Source organism: Rhipicephalus microplus, chromosome 1 (assembly GCF_043290135.1).
Source record: "Rhipicephalus microplus isolate Deutch F79 chromosome 1, USDA_Rmic, whole genome shotgun sequence".
Taxonomy (NCBI): Eukaryota; Metazoa; Arthropoda; class Arachnida; order Ixodida; family Ixodidae; genus Rhipicephalus; species Rhipicephalus microplus.
Genome location: NC_134700.1, coordinates 271,238,805 through 271,258,875, shown reverse-complemented (window position 1 = coordinate 271,258,875; position 20,071 = coordinate 271,238,805). Strand labels below are relative to the sequence as shown.

The window sequence follows — 20,071 nt, the reverse complement described above, 5'->3', positions numbered from 1 at the left end:
CAGCTATATGTGACAATGAGGGTAATCACGATGACCCAGGCAGAAGGGTTGAAAGTATTGATGAACAAGCAATACAGAAAGCTGAAGGGATGGAAAGTGAACCAGAAGGCAGTAATGGTCCAGCAGGTTATTGTACGAGGAAGGACGCCGACTGGTGCTCTTTGGCATCTTCGGTTGAAGAGGTCGCTTCTGTTAAGATGTCTCAACGATTAGCGGCTTACGAGCTCAAGCAAGGCGTTCGTGGGAAGGATGAAATGATTCAGGCGTGGTTGTACTGGTGCGCCTGGAGGCAACGCCTCCGACTGGCATACAGACATTCCAGCGTGTATGCTTGTGATTTCGAGGTTGGGAACCTGGTGATACACAGCTTTAGGTTCATACGAGCTTACGGTCGAGAATTCTTCCACTGGCTTCCGATTCCTTACTCTTGTCAAATGGTTAGAGCAGTTAAACGTCTTGTACGGGACGCTATAACTTAAGCGTCAAATTCGATTTCCCGCTGGTTTCTTTTGGATCTTGCTTGCGGACCATGGAAGGGTGTTGCTTGTAAATATTTGAAGAAGTTACATGCAATGTAACATTAACATGATGTATAGTTTTTGAGATGATAGGGTATATATGATAAAAAAAAAAAAAAAGGGGTGGTGTACTACTAATTTGGGGATTTTCACAATCCGCTAGATGTGTCCATACTTTTTCTCACTTCTTGCGTATTTTGAGGTTAGTGAATGTGGACCTTTGGGCAATGCAGTGAACTGTGTGGCGGACATATGTGGGTAAATTGTGGTGCAGTGCGAAACGTGCACTCAACGGCAGTTTTTTTTTTCTTCTCGAAAAAAAAAAAAAAACTTTTCTTATTGTTGTTGGTTGAATGTTACGTTCTGTGGACTCGGTGTTTCGACGTGAGACATGTCAACGAAGAAGCAGTGTGGTGCCATCGGTGTGATGTGTTGAACTGCGTGGTGCAAATATGTGGTGTAATTGTGACGTAGTGCAGAACGCGCACTCATCGGCAGTTTTTTTTTTCTAAAAAAAAAAAACTTGAATGAAAGGGGGGCGTATGTGATGTGTGGTGCGCGTTCAAAGTGCGCGCCTTCGAAAAGTGCGCGTCACGGAAAAAAAAAAAAAAACAAAAGGAGAAATACCAGAGTGCACGTGCGGGGCTGCTTAAACAAGAATGACGACGTTAAAGAGCGTCGAGCACGAGGATGCGTGGCAGGACGTGAAGTAAACAAAAGGTAAAACATCCAATGGGCAGCGAACACGGAGATTTCAAGGCCCAATGGCTTGACACCACGAGACAGCAGTATCTCCAATGAGAACGAGACAAGTGGGCCAGAGCTGAAGCAGGAGCCTGAGCAGACCAGAGCAAGGGGAGTTCGAAGAAGACGGGGCAAGCGGAAGGTCGTCACCGGACCGGGCGCTGAAGATGGGCCGTCGGGCGTAGGACCCGAGCCTGCAGGTCTTCAACCGGCCGGGGCCTCCTGCCGTCGTGTTCCCGCTCCAAAGGACCGTGGCCATCCGGTCCTGAACTCCTTTCCAGGGCCTGCGGACTTTGGTTCCGGCAGGCGAGCTACAGCCGTCGGGCTCCGGGCCCGAGCTGTGCGCCCAGCTGCTTGACTAGGTCGACCCTGGTTCTCTGACGCGTCACCACCAGCCTGCGTTCTCTCGTCACAGACGGGTCCACACTCCTAAAGCCAGAGCCACCACGTTCCGGCCTGGTCTCTCGACGTGTCGTCAGCAGCCAGCGTTCCTTCATCCCCGTCCTGCCCGCGTCCTGAAGCCGGAATCACCGCGTTCCGGTTTGCTCATCGTCGGCGGAATTCAGCGTGTGGGTGAGACCGAACAGATATCTTGCGCTACTCCCATCACTCAGCCCCTTTCGAACGTTAGGTTTAGTTACTGACTTTGAACGTTCTTGTTGGGTGTTTACAGATGTGTTTCGTCATGTCCAGTCAACTGTTTATTAAGTGTTTTGTTTTGTGAGGAATCTTTGCCTTTTTTCTTTTCAATTAAACCTTTTGTGTGTTTCTTGGAAACCGAACGGCTTTGTCCTTATTAACAAAACTCTCTGAGGCTCAGCCCGGGAGAAAAACAAATCAGCAACAAGAACCATTGCATCACATGGTCACAGCCATTAATGTGAAGTTACATTTGATAAACCATGCGTGGAGCTTGATGGGCAGGTAGTAGTGGCGGTGTTGTGCGAAATACTGTTCTAGAATTCTGCTTCTCTGCGAAAAAAAAAAAAAGGAAGCAGAAAATAGATGAGGATGAGAAACTTGTAGTGCCACGACTAGTGCAATGAATTACGTATCTCTGGTAATTTGCAACAATGTTTTGCATGTAGAATGGCTTATGGGTAATGTAGTTGCTTACATTTACAGCAGGGCACTGCACATTCAGTGGACCCTTCTAGTATTTCTTAAACAAAATTCTTGTTAGTTTCTGTGTCTGTTCCTGTACGCCAATGAGGCGCTGTGTGCTTTGTAGGTAAGCAACGCTAGCTGTAGAGTTAGCTTTGTAATTCATTGGCATGTGTCCTTGCTTCCCTTGCTCTCAGGGTTTCTCCAAAGACATCAAGCTGCCCAAATCTGTGTACACGGGGTACATCAAGGACTACGAGGGGGCCACACTTATGGGTTGCGAGTTGGATGAGCGCATATCCTACACAGCCTTCAGCCACGTTATTCGCAAGCAGAAGGAGGTAGGACACTTTAATGTTTGACCGGTGCTGCCTTTGAAATGCTTTCAACATTTTTATCCATTAGATCATGCCATCGCTTTCATAATAACTTTACCCATTTTGAAGTCTTTAAAAGGTGCCATTGTACGTTACAAGTGAGTTTTAAAGGGAGATGCTACTCGAAGACATCTTTTTTTTTTAATATTCACTCTACAGCAATCAAACTTGAGCTGTTTATGGAAGTTAGTATGCTGATTTCAAATACATAATTAGTTTTCTTGCAAGTTGCATTACTTTCAGCTCTGCAACATGACAAAGTGAAAACCTTAGCTCTTTTGCCCCCCTCTTTTCTACTTCCATAATTTTTTACTATTCATAGTTCATAATGTTTCAAATAAAGTGTGGAATGCAAATAACTAATTAGGGAGCACATACAAAATATGTAATAGGCATGAAAAATAATAGACATAAAAATATTATATAATAAAATATTGAAATTTAAACTAAATAATTGTATTTATCATACTTAGGAAAAAATTTCGGCAGAATTTCATGCAGATCCGAGCACTAGAAATACCGGAAAAAGAAGGGGCACATTGAAAAAACGGGAAATTTTTTATTTTGTGAAATCGAGTTTTAAAGTTAAAATTGAGTTTTTATTTATAAAAGATGTCATTAACTACAATGAAATTTGCACACCAAAAAGAACAAACCTTCTTATAATGGTCACTGGCACTAAAATCCCCCAGCACCATGAGTTTGTCCCTCTCGGCTTTTTCGAGCCGACTCCTCACAGACATTTTGCTCACAGACAGGATCATGAAATGCTTGCCAAACTTGTTCTGCTCTATCTGGCAGAGCCTTGTGCCGACTGCAAGCTAAGAAGATGTTCGATAGGACTGCAAAATCTAAACTAAGTCCAGTGTCGAGGGGATCAACAGTGCCGATGCCATTTTGCAGCCACGTTTGCGCCAAACACCGTTGTACATAATGGCAATGTCGTCCCCTCTAAGTTCGTTCGACCTCACAAGATTGGCGCTGATGTCATCTGTTGCCGCATCACGAACTTTCTGGCTGATGGCTGTGAATGACTTTTGATGCATTGGCTTTTGCAAGCCAACAAATGCCACAAATCAGGCCAGCTGCTCGTAGCCTACTCCTACAGAGCGCGCCGCCACGATGGCTTTCACGCACGAGCAATGGCTTTTTTCATTCATAACGAAGATAAATACGTGAGAAAAGCATTACTCAGCTGCGCTGCTCGTCAAGACAATGGCAAACGGCGGCGCATTATCGGGGGCAAGGTGCTCGAAGAGTGCACACTTTCGGCCTTTTAACAGGCACCTTGTGCTCTTCAGATGCAATTTTAAAGCATTTCCAGTTAAGTAGAGGTACTAACAGTAGAGGTACTAATCTTATGAAAACATGCAAAAATAAAAAAAATGGGTAATTTGGAAGAAAACTCGCGTTTGCGACCCGCATCTTCCCTTAATTTAAAGTCATGTATGTTGGTCCAATTTTGAATTCCTAGCAGAAGCTATATGAATGCCAGTCAAATGATAACATGCAGATGTTGTTCATCAGTTTTAACTTCACTTATCAGTTTGTTTCGATGATTTGAATTTACATATACTGTAAAATCTTGAGCAAGCACCCCTACCGAGGAAGTGCCCCCTTTCATTTTTTTGGGGCAGATTTGAAATATGCGCCCATGATTGAGCAAGCACTATAAATCCCCTTCCGCAATTTTTTTCAACCTGTTCTCTGCTACAGAATCCTGCAGCAGCGGTTTCTAGGAACCCAAGTTCTGAGAGTCTTTATCTTTGTGCACGACTACTTGGTGCTCTCACGTCGGCATACCTTGGGGTCACATTCTGGGTTGTCACAAATTGTCGGAACATATAAAGAATGTCTTTCTCCCCCTTGTTAAGTTTCCAGAAATTTCACATGAGGACCTATTCCAGTTCAGCAAAAACAGTATTAATGCATGCATACTCAATAAAGCATTTGTTTAGAAGCGCATGTATGTATTTTTTTTGTCTGTGATCGAGCAAGTCTCCCCGCCCCCCCCCCCTACTCTGTGCCCCGCTTTTTAAATATTGTTGGATTATCTTTCACCGTGGGGAGGAGGGAAAGCACTTGCTTAAAATTTTATGGTATGTCTAGCCCTCAAGTTCTCTTATCCGTAGAGTGCAGTCATGGTCACGTTACCAGCAAAAGGTATTTAGTTACCGAAGCCAAAAAAGTAAACCTCAATGTTACTGTGTAGAGGTAACACTGTTACCTTTCCATTACTGATAAAATACATAATTGATTATATTCCAAATGACACAGTTTATTCAATGAAAACATACTATAGGAACAAAATGTGCATAACAAATGAAGACGACATTCATGGAGTCTATTCCCTTTGTTTTTCAAGGTGTATCATTCTCTCTTCAGAGAGCTTTGCATCTGGTGGTTATATAAACGGTTTTAAGCCCTGCTATACCTTTGGACACGTGTGCATGAAACCTAAAGACTGCACACCTGCGAGCGATCAGTGCGGCATCATTTATAAGTACGATGCAAGGATCGTGAAGAAAAATAATTACATCGGCGAAACAAGCTGGCCAGGAAGGGTCTGGAAAGAGAAGGGGGCAAACGTCAATCATGCATCGCATTCTTAGACGGAGCTTATTAAACATTGCTGGACAGGGCATTGCTTTGATCTAAATAATGCGGTGACTCTGGCTGATAAATGAAAGTGAAATGGGAGGGGGGAGGGAGGACATTTAGAAACGTGGTTTGTTTGCAATGATGCACTGGCTTGCAAGGGCAGCAGTGGCTCACCGCCTTATGTTTGTAGGGACATGTGTGACTGATAGACTGATTGATGTCTGCTAATTTTTTTCTCTTATTTTTTTGCTGCAAGTGTATACTAAAGATGCAACCTGCATAAGAGGCTTAACGTTGTCATGTTCATAATTGCATCAAATCAGAGTAGACCTTTGACACTAAGTTATGAAGAAGTTTTAAAGCACACCAGTCGCAACAGTGCTGGCTTTCAGTAATTTTGTGCTGCTGTTTTCTAGCCACCTGTCAAATGCGTTCAGCTTGGTGCTTCGGATGAAGGAATGTTCCACCAGCACAGCATAAACAGAGCTTGATGCCCAAGTGAGAAAAAGGGTATATATATATGCAACACTATCTAGACTAGCTAAGGCCTCTCCACATTTCCTTCTCACAGCACCTACATCACCACACCATGATGGAGTTTCTTTCCCAGCGCTTTGTGGAAATTATAGAAAGCATGAATGAATGGATTAGCATTGTGCCGTAAGTACACAAACAAAAGCAATGATGGGCATTTCTAAAAAGGTGTCCTTCACGCCCGTGGTATTGTGATGACATTGCCAAAGGAGTTGAGAGGCCTCAGCTGGTCTAGAGGGCGTTGATATATGCCTGCCTCAAAAAAGGGGCCGTGAACTTAGCATATTGTTCAGTAGTAACGTGATTGATTTACGACATGTAGTTTACAAGTAAATTTTGAACACATTCTTCTGCAGGTAAGATATTTCTCTTAGTGGCTTCTTTTCCAAAACTGTGAGGGGAGCCCTATTCTGTACAGTTGGAAGGTGGGGAGGGTATAAAGAAGAAAGCTAGAAAAAGTGAACAGCATTGGCTTTTAATGAGTGTTGCTTTTCGATAATTTTTTTATACAAACTGAAGTAACTGTAGCAGTATTTTCTGTTGCATTTATGTTGTAAAAAAGTAAGTCACAATCACAAGTTTCTCTCATTTAAGAGTAACTAATTAGAGTTACAAGTTGCAGACAAAAGTAGTTATTGCTACCAGTAATGTTACTATAGTAACCCCTTACTGCCCAAGACCGGTAGAGTGACGAACTCTAGTGTTTGAGGCTACTAGTCGTAGCGAATTAAGTGCAACATGATGGGCTACCTTTCAGTCTTGCCCTATTTCATTATAGTACTACTTAAACAGTGCCACAGGGTAAGACGAAAACATGAGAAAGGAACACAAAACACCTATTTCATTAATAGTGCTTTATCCTTTTGTCCTTCTCTCTTTGTATGGTGCAGATAGTGAAGAAGTTCATCGAGAAGCAGCAGGAACACATGCAGAAAGTGTACCCTGGTGTGCCCTGCTTCAAGGAGGGCGTCAGGGAGATCCCTCTCGAGAGTATTCCAGGCCTCCGTAAGCACTTTTTTTATTACTATTTCATCCTCTTTTTTTTTTTTACTCTTGTAGTACTGCTTTCCTTTCTTAAGGTATCCAAAGGGTACATTAGCATGTGGAGATCTTATTTATTTACATTGGTCCTCGTCACTGATACACATATAGCTGTTTCCTTATCAGTACATCAATTTTGATTGCATATCGTCAATGCTAGGGCACCTGTGCCAAATTTTAGTGAAACCTGTGTCTTGTGCCCTAATGGAACGAAAAATGTTAGGGGTGACCTTAAAAGACAGCAAGACAGCAGAGTGGGTCAGTGGATAAACTGGGGTTGTCAGTAACTTACTAGATACTAAAAGAAAAAACAAATGGACTTGGACAGTCAACTTCATGAGGACAGATAACAGGTGGTCAGTTAGAGCATTGCAATGGATTTGAAGAGATGAAAAGTGGGGCTGTGTACAGCAAATGGTTAGGTGGAACGGTGAAATTTGCAGGCACAAAATAGAATCGGCATATGTGTACGCCTTTCCATGCCTGTAAGCCAACGGCGCGCACTATACCATCGCAAAGGCTTGTCGCTGTTCGGGTTTCATGTGACGCCGATAGTACAAGCATTGCATACAGTTCAAGCCTTTGAAATCGGCTTTGCTGCAACAAGGAAATGCAGTGATGCATATTTGCCATGCAGTGAAGGGGCCATCATATTGCGCACTACGATATGGTGCGTAACTCTACACACTGCACTCCACGTGCTGTGCGTCATCATTCGATGTGATATTCTGTCCTCGCAGTGTGACAAATGATGAGCATGTGTAGCTGTTGAAGTTGTGTGAATAAATATACGGACCTCTTGTTTATTTAATTAACAGGTGGTGATTATTGTGCGCAAAACATATGTGGCCACATTTCAGTTGTATCACTGCACCTAGGGTCACTTGAATGCAAGGCATACTTTCTATGTGGAACTAATTTTAGGTAGAAAAGACGCTTGCTGTCAATGGCATGATGTTGGACATGACCTTCTCGAGCACTGATTGTGACCTTAAATTTATTTTTGTGTTATATTTTTTCTCTGTCTGGGTCCAGACAACTTATTACTTGAAAAAGGCTAAAAGTTTCTATTAAATAGGACTGCAGAAAGAGGAAGACTGATGCTTGCAACTCCTAAATTGATCGGTGAATAAGCAATGGGTATTTATGTTCCGGGTTTATTGTTAAATGTTACATAGACAACTGAGTGTCTAATTTTAGTTATTGTTAGGTGCAGGTTGACACACTTTTCAGCACACTGGTGCTAATCAATTTCTTTTTGTTTGTAGGAGAAGCAGGCTGGAAACCGGACAAGAAATAGTAAGTAAACTGATCACGTTGTACGTACTTGTAATTTGATTATAGACTTTTTATGCTGCCCACTAGGCCCTAGTGATGATTGTGGGCAAGAAAAATGATTGTTCTCTTTGTAGTACAGTCACACTAATGACAGAAAACTCCACATTGGGCACAAAAGCTATTCCCTAGTACTTGCATCTGAGCAATTATTAGTTATGTACTACATGCAGCTGGGAACTTGTGCAGGTGTAAACACCATCTTGTGTATGAAACAAACAGGCCTTTCAAGCTTAAGAGGAGATGCTACTCGGAAAATGATTTTCTTTTAACAAGAGTCTGAATTGAACACAAATTGGCATGCTAAAAGAGTTTTTTCTCCTCTTTTTAAATATGTCATTTATTTTCATGTAGCTTGTTTGGTTTTATTTCTGCAGCTCTGATACTGCGAAATTATGGCCATTGTTATGCGATAATTCTGACCTATAAAACTTTGAGATAAAGCATGCAGATATAGCTCACTATGATCCTTTGGAACTGTGGAGTGCAGAAAACTACACAAGTTGCATGTGTAAAAAGGTAAAATACAAAAATAAAATGGAAAATCCACCGTGGCTCTAGTTGCCAAGGGCTTTCCATGCTATGTAATATTTTGAAAAACACAACTAAGCAGCATTGGAAATAAAAATAGATACTTGCACTCTACAGGCCTTCATCATGCTATGTGCAAAATTTCGTAGAGTTCTTACAATTCTAAGTATACTAGCTAGCGTGCATAAGCAGCACAGATCACACAATACTGCAAAAGGAGAAAAATGCATTTGAAAGTTTGAAACATTTTCTTTTATCATAGAGTTGTCAGAAATGCATAATCTTTCGCCATAATGTTCAAGAGAACTTTGAGAAGCACTGCAAGTCATTAGAGCTGTCCTGCAGCATAGGTTGTGCCTTCACGGTCCTTGCGAGCACACTCTTCGAGCCGTGCCCTTTTTACTCCACGACGACGGTGCACCCTTGCTTTTGCTGTCAAACGCCCGGACATCCTCTTGATGCGCTTCGCATTGCAGGAATCGCTGAAAGCATCTAGATCTCTAGATGGGAGTATGTTCAGCTCTTTTAGGGTGTGCTCGAAACTAGCATGACCCTTAATGAACCACAGGATTGCGATAGCTGCGGCAGTCTCGACAATTGTTCAGGAGACAAGCTTGGTCTTGGGGCAAAGTAGCCATGTCTCGCTGTTCAGGGATTCCGACGCATTTTGGTTTTTCCCTTGAATGCATCGAGCAAGGAGCTTCTCATCTGTCAGTCGCTTATCAATCGGCAGAACGGCCAATCCCTGGGCTTTCGTCAGAAGAGGTGTGTGGCGTGGTGCAGGTTTGCCAAGTGCTTCAGCCCGTTTATGTTTGCACCACTAGTCTGTTCCTGCAGGGCAAAAGTTGTGACTGCCAGCATTGTCTGTAGAGCATGAGTGAAAGTATGAAGCTCATACTGCAGTGTACATATCTCGTAGACTCTCTGTTGCTTGCTTGTTATGGCAATCTGGTAATGCGTTTGAAGCTTCCGAGTGACCGGCTCTTTCATTTTCTGCCCTCGTGGTAATGGCACATGAAGCTTTCGTAGCACAGTGCCAAGTCTTTTGGCCACATGCTTAGTGCAGTCTTCTTTTTTTGTATTGAAAGCCCCCATAGACTTTTGACTTTGCAACTGCGCTACAGTCAACTGCCGATTTTTCGGACCCTCTAGGAAGCGAAAAACCGTCCGAAATTTCTAGCAGTCCGAAAAAATGAATGCAGGCAAAAAAGAAAACGCATTATTTTACTGATAATTTTCAATGCAAGCAAAAAAAAATAGCATCATTTTGCTAATATTCTCAATGCGAGCAAAAAACGCATCATTTTATTGATATTTCTCAGGTCAAGAGGGTCAAGGTCGAAGTACCAGACTTCCGGCACTATGTCAAAGCATCAGTGGGGTGGCTCTGAAAAGAGCCGTTAGAAAAAAATGCATGCGGCCGACAGCCGGTGCCGTCAGAGCAGCCGGTGTTAGAGCTGCAGTGGCTTGAAAAACTTGCTGATTCTTCTTTGAACGGCGTTTCGCTTGCATGTGATCACATTCGCCTCGATCTGAGCAAGGGTCATGTCATCACTGTACACCGATGACAGCGTCATCAATGCTCGCATCAATTCGGTGGTCATAGGTGGCGCAGGCGTTGGTTCCTCTTTTTCGACATCGGAGTCGTCTGAATCCGCCATAACCTGACTGACTATTTCGTCGTCGGTTAGCTCTGCGCAGAATTCGAGCTCGTTGTCAGCGTTGACGGTACTGTTTTTCGCGCTTCGATGCCATCGGCGAGGACGACGAAGGCGGAGTGGGTGCCATCGCAGGCAAGCGAAGTCTTCACGATGTGAACAGAGGAGTTTGCTGACGAGCGTTGAAGCACCTAGGCTTAGTGTTGCAGAGCACACTTCACACGATCGCACAACCACGCACTAGGCTAGCCAAACACCATGTGGGCTGCGTAAACAAAACGGCGCGACGGCAGGCGACGGTGCCTCGGGAACACCGGAGGTGGCGCTGGTAAACATTCAAGATAGCCAGCGTGGCCACACCAAATCGGTGTGTGGCGGTTACGTAGTTCTAGTTTGAAGGGGTGAAACGCTTCGCGAAAGCGCTGCGTGGGAAGCCAGAGTGGCACGCACGAGCACAAGCGCTAAAGCAAAAGGAACTTTGTTGGCGCCAAAAAACTTCCGGGTGGATAGTTTCGATTGTCAGCGAAGCACCCTTGCACGAAAAACACGGCCAGTGTTAGGAATCTCGGAGGCCGTGTGGGTTTCTCCGCTAACGATCAACGAGTTCAAGCAACAGATGCCGCCACAGTAGACCGGCGCGCTCATTTATGCGATTGTAATCGCATGCGACGCAGTTGTGGTGGTTTCTACTGGAGGTCAGTGGTGGTTTCCGACCTTCCGTCACGTCAAAAACTCCGGAAAAATTGGACTCCGGGGGGTACGAGCGTCCGAAATTTCAGACTTCCTTATACATTGACTCTATGGGGCTCGTGGCGGTGCCGCGAAGATGTCCGAATTATCGGGCATGTCCGAAAATTCGGGTGTCCGAAAAATCGGCAGTTGACTGTATATGCTTTGCTGTCACCATCACTCAAGAACTTTATGAAACAATGGAGTTTCGTAACTCAACGTTCTCTGCCAAATGTGCATTGCAGCCTCTGTTTCCATGGCATGGGAGGAACAGTCTGCATTTTTTTCAGAGACTGGTTCATGGAATGCCTGCCAAACTTTCTCGTCAGGGCCCATATCCTTGTGTCTACTACTGCATGTCAGGCATAAATTTGAAATGACCTCAAAGTTTAAGCAGAGGCCAGTGTCTAAGGAGATAGCTGTGCCAATACAGTTGTGGCTTTTGTGGCCCCTCTTCTGCCAAGTCCCATCGAACATGACAGCCACACTAGTATCACCTCCCACTTCTTTTGTCAGTTGTCTCGATTGGAGCAAGTTTTCACTCACAGCTTCCATGGCAGCAATTTGCTCTTTCTTGGCTATTGAAAAAAATCCTCAGTGGTGCATTGGCTTTGCAAGTCCAATGATTGAGCAACACTGTCGTTGCACAAACCTCACTGCACGGTCTTTTGTCTTTATCGAAGAAGCCGATTTTTTTTTCGAGGCACTGACGAAAAAAAGCGCAGCGTCGATCCTTTCATCGCAGCCACTGCCGCTCGCGCACTCGTCGATGCTGCCGCTAGGCCTAGCACACGTAGGCTGATTCTCTTTCATCGTTGTTGTTCGATGCTCTTTGCGCTGCTCTCCCTGAACTTGTGCTTCGTTCGGAACTTCTGCGTTCTCTCGTTGCACTTTTTCGGGCTTGTCATTGTGAAAATATGCGTAGACGCGCAGATAAGCAGACAGACCAAATGTTGATGGCCGTCGCCGCATCGCCGACACTGACTCGGTAGCCAATGGCGATGCGGCTGACAGTGCCGCGCTTTTCAAACCGCTCAAACCATGAGGTAAAAAGCTTTGTTTTTTATATTTTCTTGCTCAAGTACGAAACTGGGGGTCATCGGAGCTGTAAAAAGAATGCCGAACGCAACTTTTCTAACTGGTTGCTACGCCGGGCGGCGCTGCAACGGGGTGCAGCACGCATTCAAATGTGGCCAATATTAGCGAAAATTCGCGAAATTTTGAGCTACCGCAATGCCTTTATACACATTATTTTGCATTTTTCTGTTTGACTTTTGTTTCGAAAGTTTCACAGATGATAGATGATTGAAATTCAGTAAAAACTAGAAATACGAGAAATTTTGCTAAAAATGGGATTTTTCAACTCGCATTTCCCTTTAAGAAGTAGAGTCACAATCTCGGATTGATTGATTGATTGATATGTGGGGTTTAATGTCTTAAAACCACCATATGATTATGAGAGACCCCGTAGTGGAGGGCTCTGGAAATTTCGACCACCTGGGGTTCTTTAACGTGCACCCAAATCTGAGCACACGGGCCTACAACATTTCTGCCTCCATCGGAAATGCAGCCGCCGCAGCCGGGATCCGAACCCGTGACCTGCGGGTCAGAGGCCGTGTACCTTAGCCACTAGACCACCGCGGCGGGGCCACAATCTCGGATTCCGTTGAACTTTGCCAGTAGTGAATGGCAACAGTGTGCGTGAGCCACATGTGTGTGCAGTGTACCAAATTGTTACACACACGCATATTCTACTGAATTTCAATCCATGACATGTATCATCCCTGAGATTCAGTACACTGTTTGACAGAATCTACCAGAACAGTGCCTTTTCTAATCCTTCAGCACATATGACAAACTGGCTTATGTGTAAGGCCACCTTTGCTTCATCTAGAAGTGTGTTGATGAGTGTGCCTGTTTTCTGTAGAATTATTCGATGATACTACATGTACTACCCAAATATCTTCACTGTAATCAAAATATGTCACCAAGTGCTATTAACGAAGCCTTATGGAATTGTTCCTCTATTCACTTACATTGATAATCACTGCTGATAGCCAATTATGCCATTTGCTTGTGTTATTACATGTGTGCTTTGATTGTGCAGCTTCTTTGTGAAACTCGTATTTTCTTACTTTTCTTAGTGTCAAGCAAGAGCAGATGGATCCCGATCAGGCATATCAAGCGATGAAGTCTGTGTTGATACAAGTTAAGGTAAATAAAAATTGGTTTTTATTTCAGCAGGGATGCAACAGCTGTGCCAATTGCATTAGTTCAATACAATTCCGCATTGTTGTACCGAGCTGCGCCAAAACCATCAAATTTACTGAAATTGCGCCATGCTGCGCCGAAGTACGCGACTGGCCTCAAAATTATCTCGTGTGCGGTAACTTCAGCAAGAAATAGAGGCTACATTAGTCACCTGCGATTTGTGTCATCAATCAAACTAAGCATGCAGATTCTAACCCTAAATCACTGTGTAAGTGATGCACTCGTTGGGTGAGGACACTCGCGAAATGGAATCGACCAGGTAAAGTATAAGATAGAAGTAACAATGCCCCGCGCCTATCGGTTCGCTGACCACATTGGATGCCGAACTTAAAGCAAAAAAAAAAGTGTTGTCATAGCTAGCTACCAACGCTACAGGGGAAATATGAGTTTCCTATAGTAATGAAATGCGGGTATGGCATGTTAGGAACATATCGAGCGTTTTCTGCATGCAAAAAGGTTGACGTGCTGCAAACGCCGTCATTGCCAGCCACCATGTTAGTTGTCATAGCAGTGGTACATAAAACATTTTTCTGGCTTGAAATTACATTGTCTTGGTGATAGATACCCGGCGCTGTCTCTGGGTCGACGGGCGCTCACTGTTGTTACTTAATCTGGTTGAACGCGCCATGCAAGCGAGCCGAGTAGTTGTGCGCTAAACCTAACCCCACCATGAAATAAAACAAAGTGGGGGCGCGGTTGGAGGTGGGGGGAGGGGGGAGGTAGCAGTTCTAACATTGCTTGGCCTTGGTCTAACCTGCTTAAATGCTTTAGCAGCGCTGTTTAAGTGAGCTTCGCCACAGTACACCAGTGTCCCGCGGAATAGTGTATTATAATTTGAAAGGGGCTGATGGCGCTAATCGCGCTACGTAGCACATTTTGTTCTGTTACTCATATCCGTGTATGCACTGCATAATTGTGAGTACTAGCATGATCGCTGTCATCTTAATAGGTCACTGGCAGTCATTTGGAGTAGCGAATAACATTTCTGCTGCCCTTAAAGAAAAAAAAAAAAATAAATGGGGGAGAGAACGTGTGTGCCAGTTTTTCTATTTATCGCCACCCCTCTTCCCTGATTTCACGAATCTCCCGAATTTGAAGGTCTCCAGCTTGGCAGAGCCACATCTGAATTCACAGACTCTGTCAAAGAATTGGACAGGCGTGGCAAATGCTAAAGTTGACTTCATTATTTGCTCAGTGGGGTAAATCAGAATAGTACTACTTTTATTGAAAAAGCAGTGCTCACATTCACTCTGTATGATTTAACTGGGTGGAATGTTTTCTACATATATATTTTTTTCTGAATGTAAGCTTTCTTGTTAATACTGCTCCAAAGGTGGTCATGAAAAAAATTTTTTCCCCCGTGACCTGCCCCAAATTTAATTAGTGCTCAAAAAGTAGCATTTTGCTGCTTCACAAACTGCTCCAAATTATATTTTGACTGTTGCACTGCTGTTTCAGGCCTCGGAATAAAGTTTGTTTTAGAAGTTTCAGTTACTGTATGAGTTTCTTGTGTTTATTAACTTACGGATTTTTTCATACATTCAGAATCACAGTAGTGCATGGCCCTTTCTGAAGCCAGTGGAAAAATCCGAGGCACCTGACTACTATGATCACATCAAGTATCCGATGGGTGAGTGATGTCAAAGGAATAGATAATTATGCTATCAATCTTTGAATAAACAGTATGAAGTAGTTTAATAGTTAGCACTTATTTTTTACTGCAATTTATAAAAGAAGATAGCTGACATGAGATAAACACCAAGTTGGCCAGTTTTTGCACACTGGTAACACAGTTGAAATCCTTCATCAGAGACATTGAAGTAAAAGGCACCAGTGTGCCTACTGTGAAACTGTTAAACGAAAACGTGGTAAGCTGTTCATAAGAGACCCCTCATAGTATGAACAAGAACTGCACCCAGTGCATGTATTTTATAACTGGGCTCGAATGTAGGATTCCAATAAATATGACAGGCTCTCAGCCAATACTGTTACTTGCTTTCTCTGTAGAATGAACCAACAATGCACCTGTAACTAGTAAACTGAAGTCTGCTTCCGCAGTGTATACAGAAATGCGCGCCAAGTTCTGTAATGGCAGTTGACAGAAGCATTTTTCCTATTTGCAGACTTAAAGACGATGGCAGAAAGACTGAAAAACCACTACTACGTGCACAAGCGGCTGTTCATCGCGGACATGCAGCGGATTTTCAGCAACTGTCGTGCCTACAATAGCCCCGACACAGAGTACTTCAAGTGCGCCAACATTTTGGACCGCTTCTTCCAAATCAAAATGAAGGAGGCGGGTCTTTGGGACAAGTGACAGCACGGCACGCTGCTTGATTGACACTATGAGCTTTAGTTGCGTGCAGTGTCCAAAACAAGGCTTTACTCGCACTCGTTAGTAACTGACAGGGTACGGAAGCATAGCCTTGTGCAAACTGTGTATAACTACAAAATGTTTTATATTGCTTCCTTTTGGTTAATTTCAATGTGTTGGTAAGATTTCGTAGCCCCATGTGGCAAAGGTTCCAGCACCTCATGTTAAGAAACCTATATCGCAGATTCATTGCTTGCTTATTGGTCTCCACCGCTTGACTTTTTGTTTAGTTTGATCCTACTACAACCACCAAGTCATATCTGCAATCCATTTGTGTGTACGACTTTCAGGGGCTGTGTGCTCATGCATTTTAACACTGCTGTGCTTTGTGTACAGCTTTGCAGAGTGATTTTATTTTCCATTAGATGTATATGCTGCTGTTCATATTGCCGACAGCATTCGTGGCTGATGGCGTGAAGTTTGTTAACAGGAGTATCATTATCCAGTGAACGTCTTTGTGTCGTGATGATACGTTATTGTAATTATTATTGAACACATTATTCCTGTATTAAGGTTTACTTGTATTATGTAGTGATTGCCATTTTTTTTGTATATTATCTGTTCACCATCTCACTTCATTTGTATTTTTTTTTTCATTGTATAAAAACATGTCTGAGTGAACTTTCTTTCTTATGTCTTCATATAAATAAGTAGGTATTCTTATACATTCATGCATTAGTTAGTATGTCTATGCATTTCTTTTATACTGTGCCGATATTCCTCATGTTACTACTGAGAGAAAAGAAAACATCTTATTTCCTTGATCTTTCCTGATTTTATGAAATTTCCTGAGCTCACTTAACTCTCACTATTTAATTTGCTCATGATGTTATGGCACCTCAAAGTGGTTAATCCTTTGGCTAATAAATGTCCACTAAGTTGAATAACTGTTTTGTTTTTCTAATGGCATTCAGCTGCATTATTTCAATTGTAGGCTACGCTTAGCGAGGAGAACACAATGAAGTGGGAGCCCGTAATGCTGCAATTGGAACTACATATAGTTAACTGAAATTTCCAATGCCTAATTATAAAGATATTTAGGTAAACTGGGCTATGAGCACTGCAGGTGCTTGTTGTTAAAATGAAGCTTTCGTGAGGTGCCTTTGTGCCCCAAATCTTGTCAATATGTCGCTTTCCAGCATGCAGCAGCCAAGACTGCAGTGTTTGTGAAGTTTCCTAGTGCCGGATTGTGCACGAAACATTTAATCCCATTTTGACCTCAGCTTTACTGCTGAATATCTGTTCATGTGACATCTAGGCAGCCTCGAGCATTGTATTCATGATTTAATGCTCATCATGTCGCAAACGATACATTGGCGAAACAGGACAGTCTGCTAATGTTGGATTAAATAGGCATCTCATGGATGTGGTGAAGAAATTAAAGCAAGGGTGCAGCAATTCAATGTAGCACTTCTCAACATCGACGATCTCAAATCTTGCACCTGGGAAACTTTCAGTCCCCTAGAGACAGAAAATACAGCCACGCGTATTATTTTGCTGTATTTAAATTTCACCCGCTAAGATTGTCTGCAACCCTCGGCGCTGACTTTGCCACAATGTTTCAGAAGCTTTGAGATTGTTTTAAATACTAATTCCGTTAAGATTGTGCGCAGAACGTAAATAGTCCAGAGTATTCGAAAATTTACGCGACCAATAGCTAATACGCTAGAATTTTGTGACAGCACGTTTGTTAGATTATCAACGGCCGACGCTTTGTTCGCTGCTATCAGTTTGCAGCGTGTATTGTTGTAGTTTAGTTCTTCATTTCCCAGGTGCAGGTTTGCCCAAATAATGATTTTTCCTTTCCCGGGCACAGGTTCGCCTAAATAAAGAGTTTCGTCTAGAAACGCCAACTGCTGCCTCCATCAACCTCATGACCTTGTAACATCTGATGGAGGGGCTACTTTGTCTATGTTCCTGACATCCACGCAAAGCTGTGGTCCAAGTGCACGTCATGAACAAGATGTGAAAGAGATTCCGGATCATTGAGCTGGCCGCAAGCAGCTAGGACTGAAACCGCAGTTCGCACTCCTATCTGACAATACAAGATCCAAAACGATGATGCAAGCTGCCACAGTGACAGCACCTGTGCAACTAACATCAATCCTGCTTCAGCAGCCAAGGGAGCCGCTGAAATTGCGGTGGTCATCATGCGAGGATCTGGAAAGCTGGCTGAAGGTAAAGTCCATAGAAATAATTTTTTTAGAGACTTGAGCTGAAAGCATATGACCAGGACGCTGTCATCAACCAGTGGAGCCTCGAAGACAAGCTGCGTGATGTTTACTACACCTTAGAAGACGCCGCAAGGACCTGGTTCGAGAACCGAGAGTCCCCTTTAACATCACAGGACATTATCTAAAACAAGTTCACAACTATACCTTCACTAGCCTCGTCCGCAAAGAGAGGGCCGAAGCTCAACTTGAAACCAGTGTTCAGCTGCTCCCCAAGTATAAGGTCACCTTCACGGAGGGAAGGGCCTGCATTTTCCGGCACGCAGGCCCTATAGCATGTCCGAGGAGAAGTAAGTGCGCTTTCTCATGCGAGGGGTTACACACGAGCTTTTTGCGGGGCTGATGCGAAACCCGCCCGAAGACCATTCAGGAAGTTCCTCTCGGAAGCAACGAAGATTGAAAGAATGCTGGAAATGTGCACATGGCCATTCGGCACGCTATGCAGAAGCCCAACAGCTCTGCTCCGACGATCTGCGGGAGACAATAGGGGCTGTACACTCTTAATCAGTTTCCTGGTTATAGTCAGTACTTAGCCAGGAGCTGATTGAGGGTGTAGTGCGGGAAGAACGTCGTTGAATGCTTGTTGAATCGTTGAAGCCAGCCACAAGTTGCCTCGATTGTAGACATCGTTCGAGAGGAAATCCAGCAGTCGCTTGGTGTTCCCGAGTCAGCGCTGCAAACTGCTTTCCCGTCCTCCCGCCGCGACAGTGTCAAGACACCGGTTGTTCTGTCGCCAGACACCTCTGCCGCCGCCATCCGTGTTCCATCTTTACCAGGGGTCCCAAACTCTGCTCTTGCAGTCACGCAGTTTAGTCCCGTAAGTGCCGGGACAGGGAAGAAGGGGAACATAAAAGCTGGGGGGCTGGGTGGTAGTTGGTAGAAATTGTTAGCTAACGTTATGAAAAAAAAAAAACCTTCATACCTTATAGACGGGTCATTTCTGATAGAGATTTGGCGCGCAACATTCCAACATGAGGATACCTGTCAATAAAGTGTCTACCTGGACGCCGATTCTGACGTAGTTTTCGTTTCACGTACGGTTATGGTTCAACCATGATCACCACATGAGGTGCTCCACAAAAACAGTGCTCTAGACCAGTCATGCCTTTGTAGCTGAAAACATACTTACGAAAAAAAATAAAAACAATGTTGGACGAAGACAGTCATGCGGGCCGCGTGTTTGAGACCCTTGCAGCCACTATGCCGTCCGCGTGCTTCCCAATCATAGCCTTTGCGATGTACAAACAAAAAAATGCAGCGCCACTATTTGCTGAAGGTGGTCACGTGATCTAAACGCACTTCTGGTTTTCATCCCGTCGTATTGTTGGCCAGCGCTACGCGCAACACGACAGCCGGCTACACTTACCGCCAGACAGGCCTTCGCGGTTTCGCCGTTTACGCACCACAGCCACAGCGTGGTGAGCTGTCACGAGACATCGCCGACTGAATGTGCGTCGCATTTACTGTCACCTAGACGCTACCGGTCCCAATGGCGGCAACAGCAGTACAGCGGACTTAACCAAGGCCATTCGGCGAGTCCATATCCGGAAAACTAAGGGCAGCAACCTATAGAGATGTAATTGCTGTACGACGAACTACCGAAGATGCGCTGCCACCGACGACGGCTGCGACCAAACTTCGAGAACACAACTCGAACAAGACGGAGCCCTGACAACAAAATTGCGTGACTGAAGAATATCTGACGACGCACCATGGAAGCAGCGCCCCGCCGCGGTGATCTAGTGGCTAAGGTACTCGGCTGCTGACCCGCAGGTCGCGGGTTCGTATGCCGGCTGCGGCGGCTGCATTTCCGATGGAGGCGGAAATGTTGTAGGCCCGTGTGCTCAGATTTGGGCGCACGTTAAAGAACCCCAGGTTGTCGAAATTTCCGGAGCCCTCCACTACGGCGTCTCTCATAATCATATGGTGGTTTTGGGACGTTAAACCCCACATATCAATCAATCAAAATCAATCAATCAATTATCGTTATCAATGGCCACAGCGTCAAGGCTCTTGTCGATAC

At 44.2% G+C, this 20,071-nt stretch overlaps 1 protein-coding gene across 2 annotated transcripts in view; it reads left to right on the top strand.

The window, feature by feature from the left end:
- The window catches only part of LOC119188164 (histone acetyltransferase KAT2A-like), a 38,410-nt gene extending 22,182 nt beyond the window's left edge, over positions 1 to 16,228 (top strand). For both annotated transcript variants that reach the window (XM_075894547.1, XM_075894551.1), the window contains 6 exons: positions 2,564 to 2,707; positions 6,769 to 6,883; positions 8,188 to 8,218; positions 13,317 to 13,386; positions 14,989 to 15,073; positions 15,567 to 16,228. In XM_075894547.1, the coding sequence (XP_075750662.1) occupies positions 2,564 to 2,707; positions 6,769 to 6,883; positions 8,188 to 8,218; positions 13,317 to 13,386; positions 14,989 to 15,073; positions 15,567 to 15,760 (639 nt within the window). In that variant the 3' untranslated portion in view covers positions 15,761 to 16,228. The remainder of the gene's footprint in view (positions 1 to 2,563; positions 2,708 to 6,768; positions 6,884 to 8,187; positions 8,219 to 13,316; positions 13,387 to 14,988; positions 15,074 to 15,566) is intronic.
- Positions 16,229 to 20,071: the final 3,843 nt, after the last annotated feature.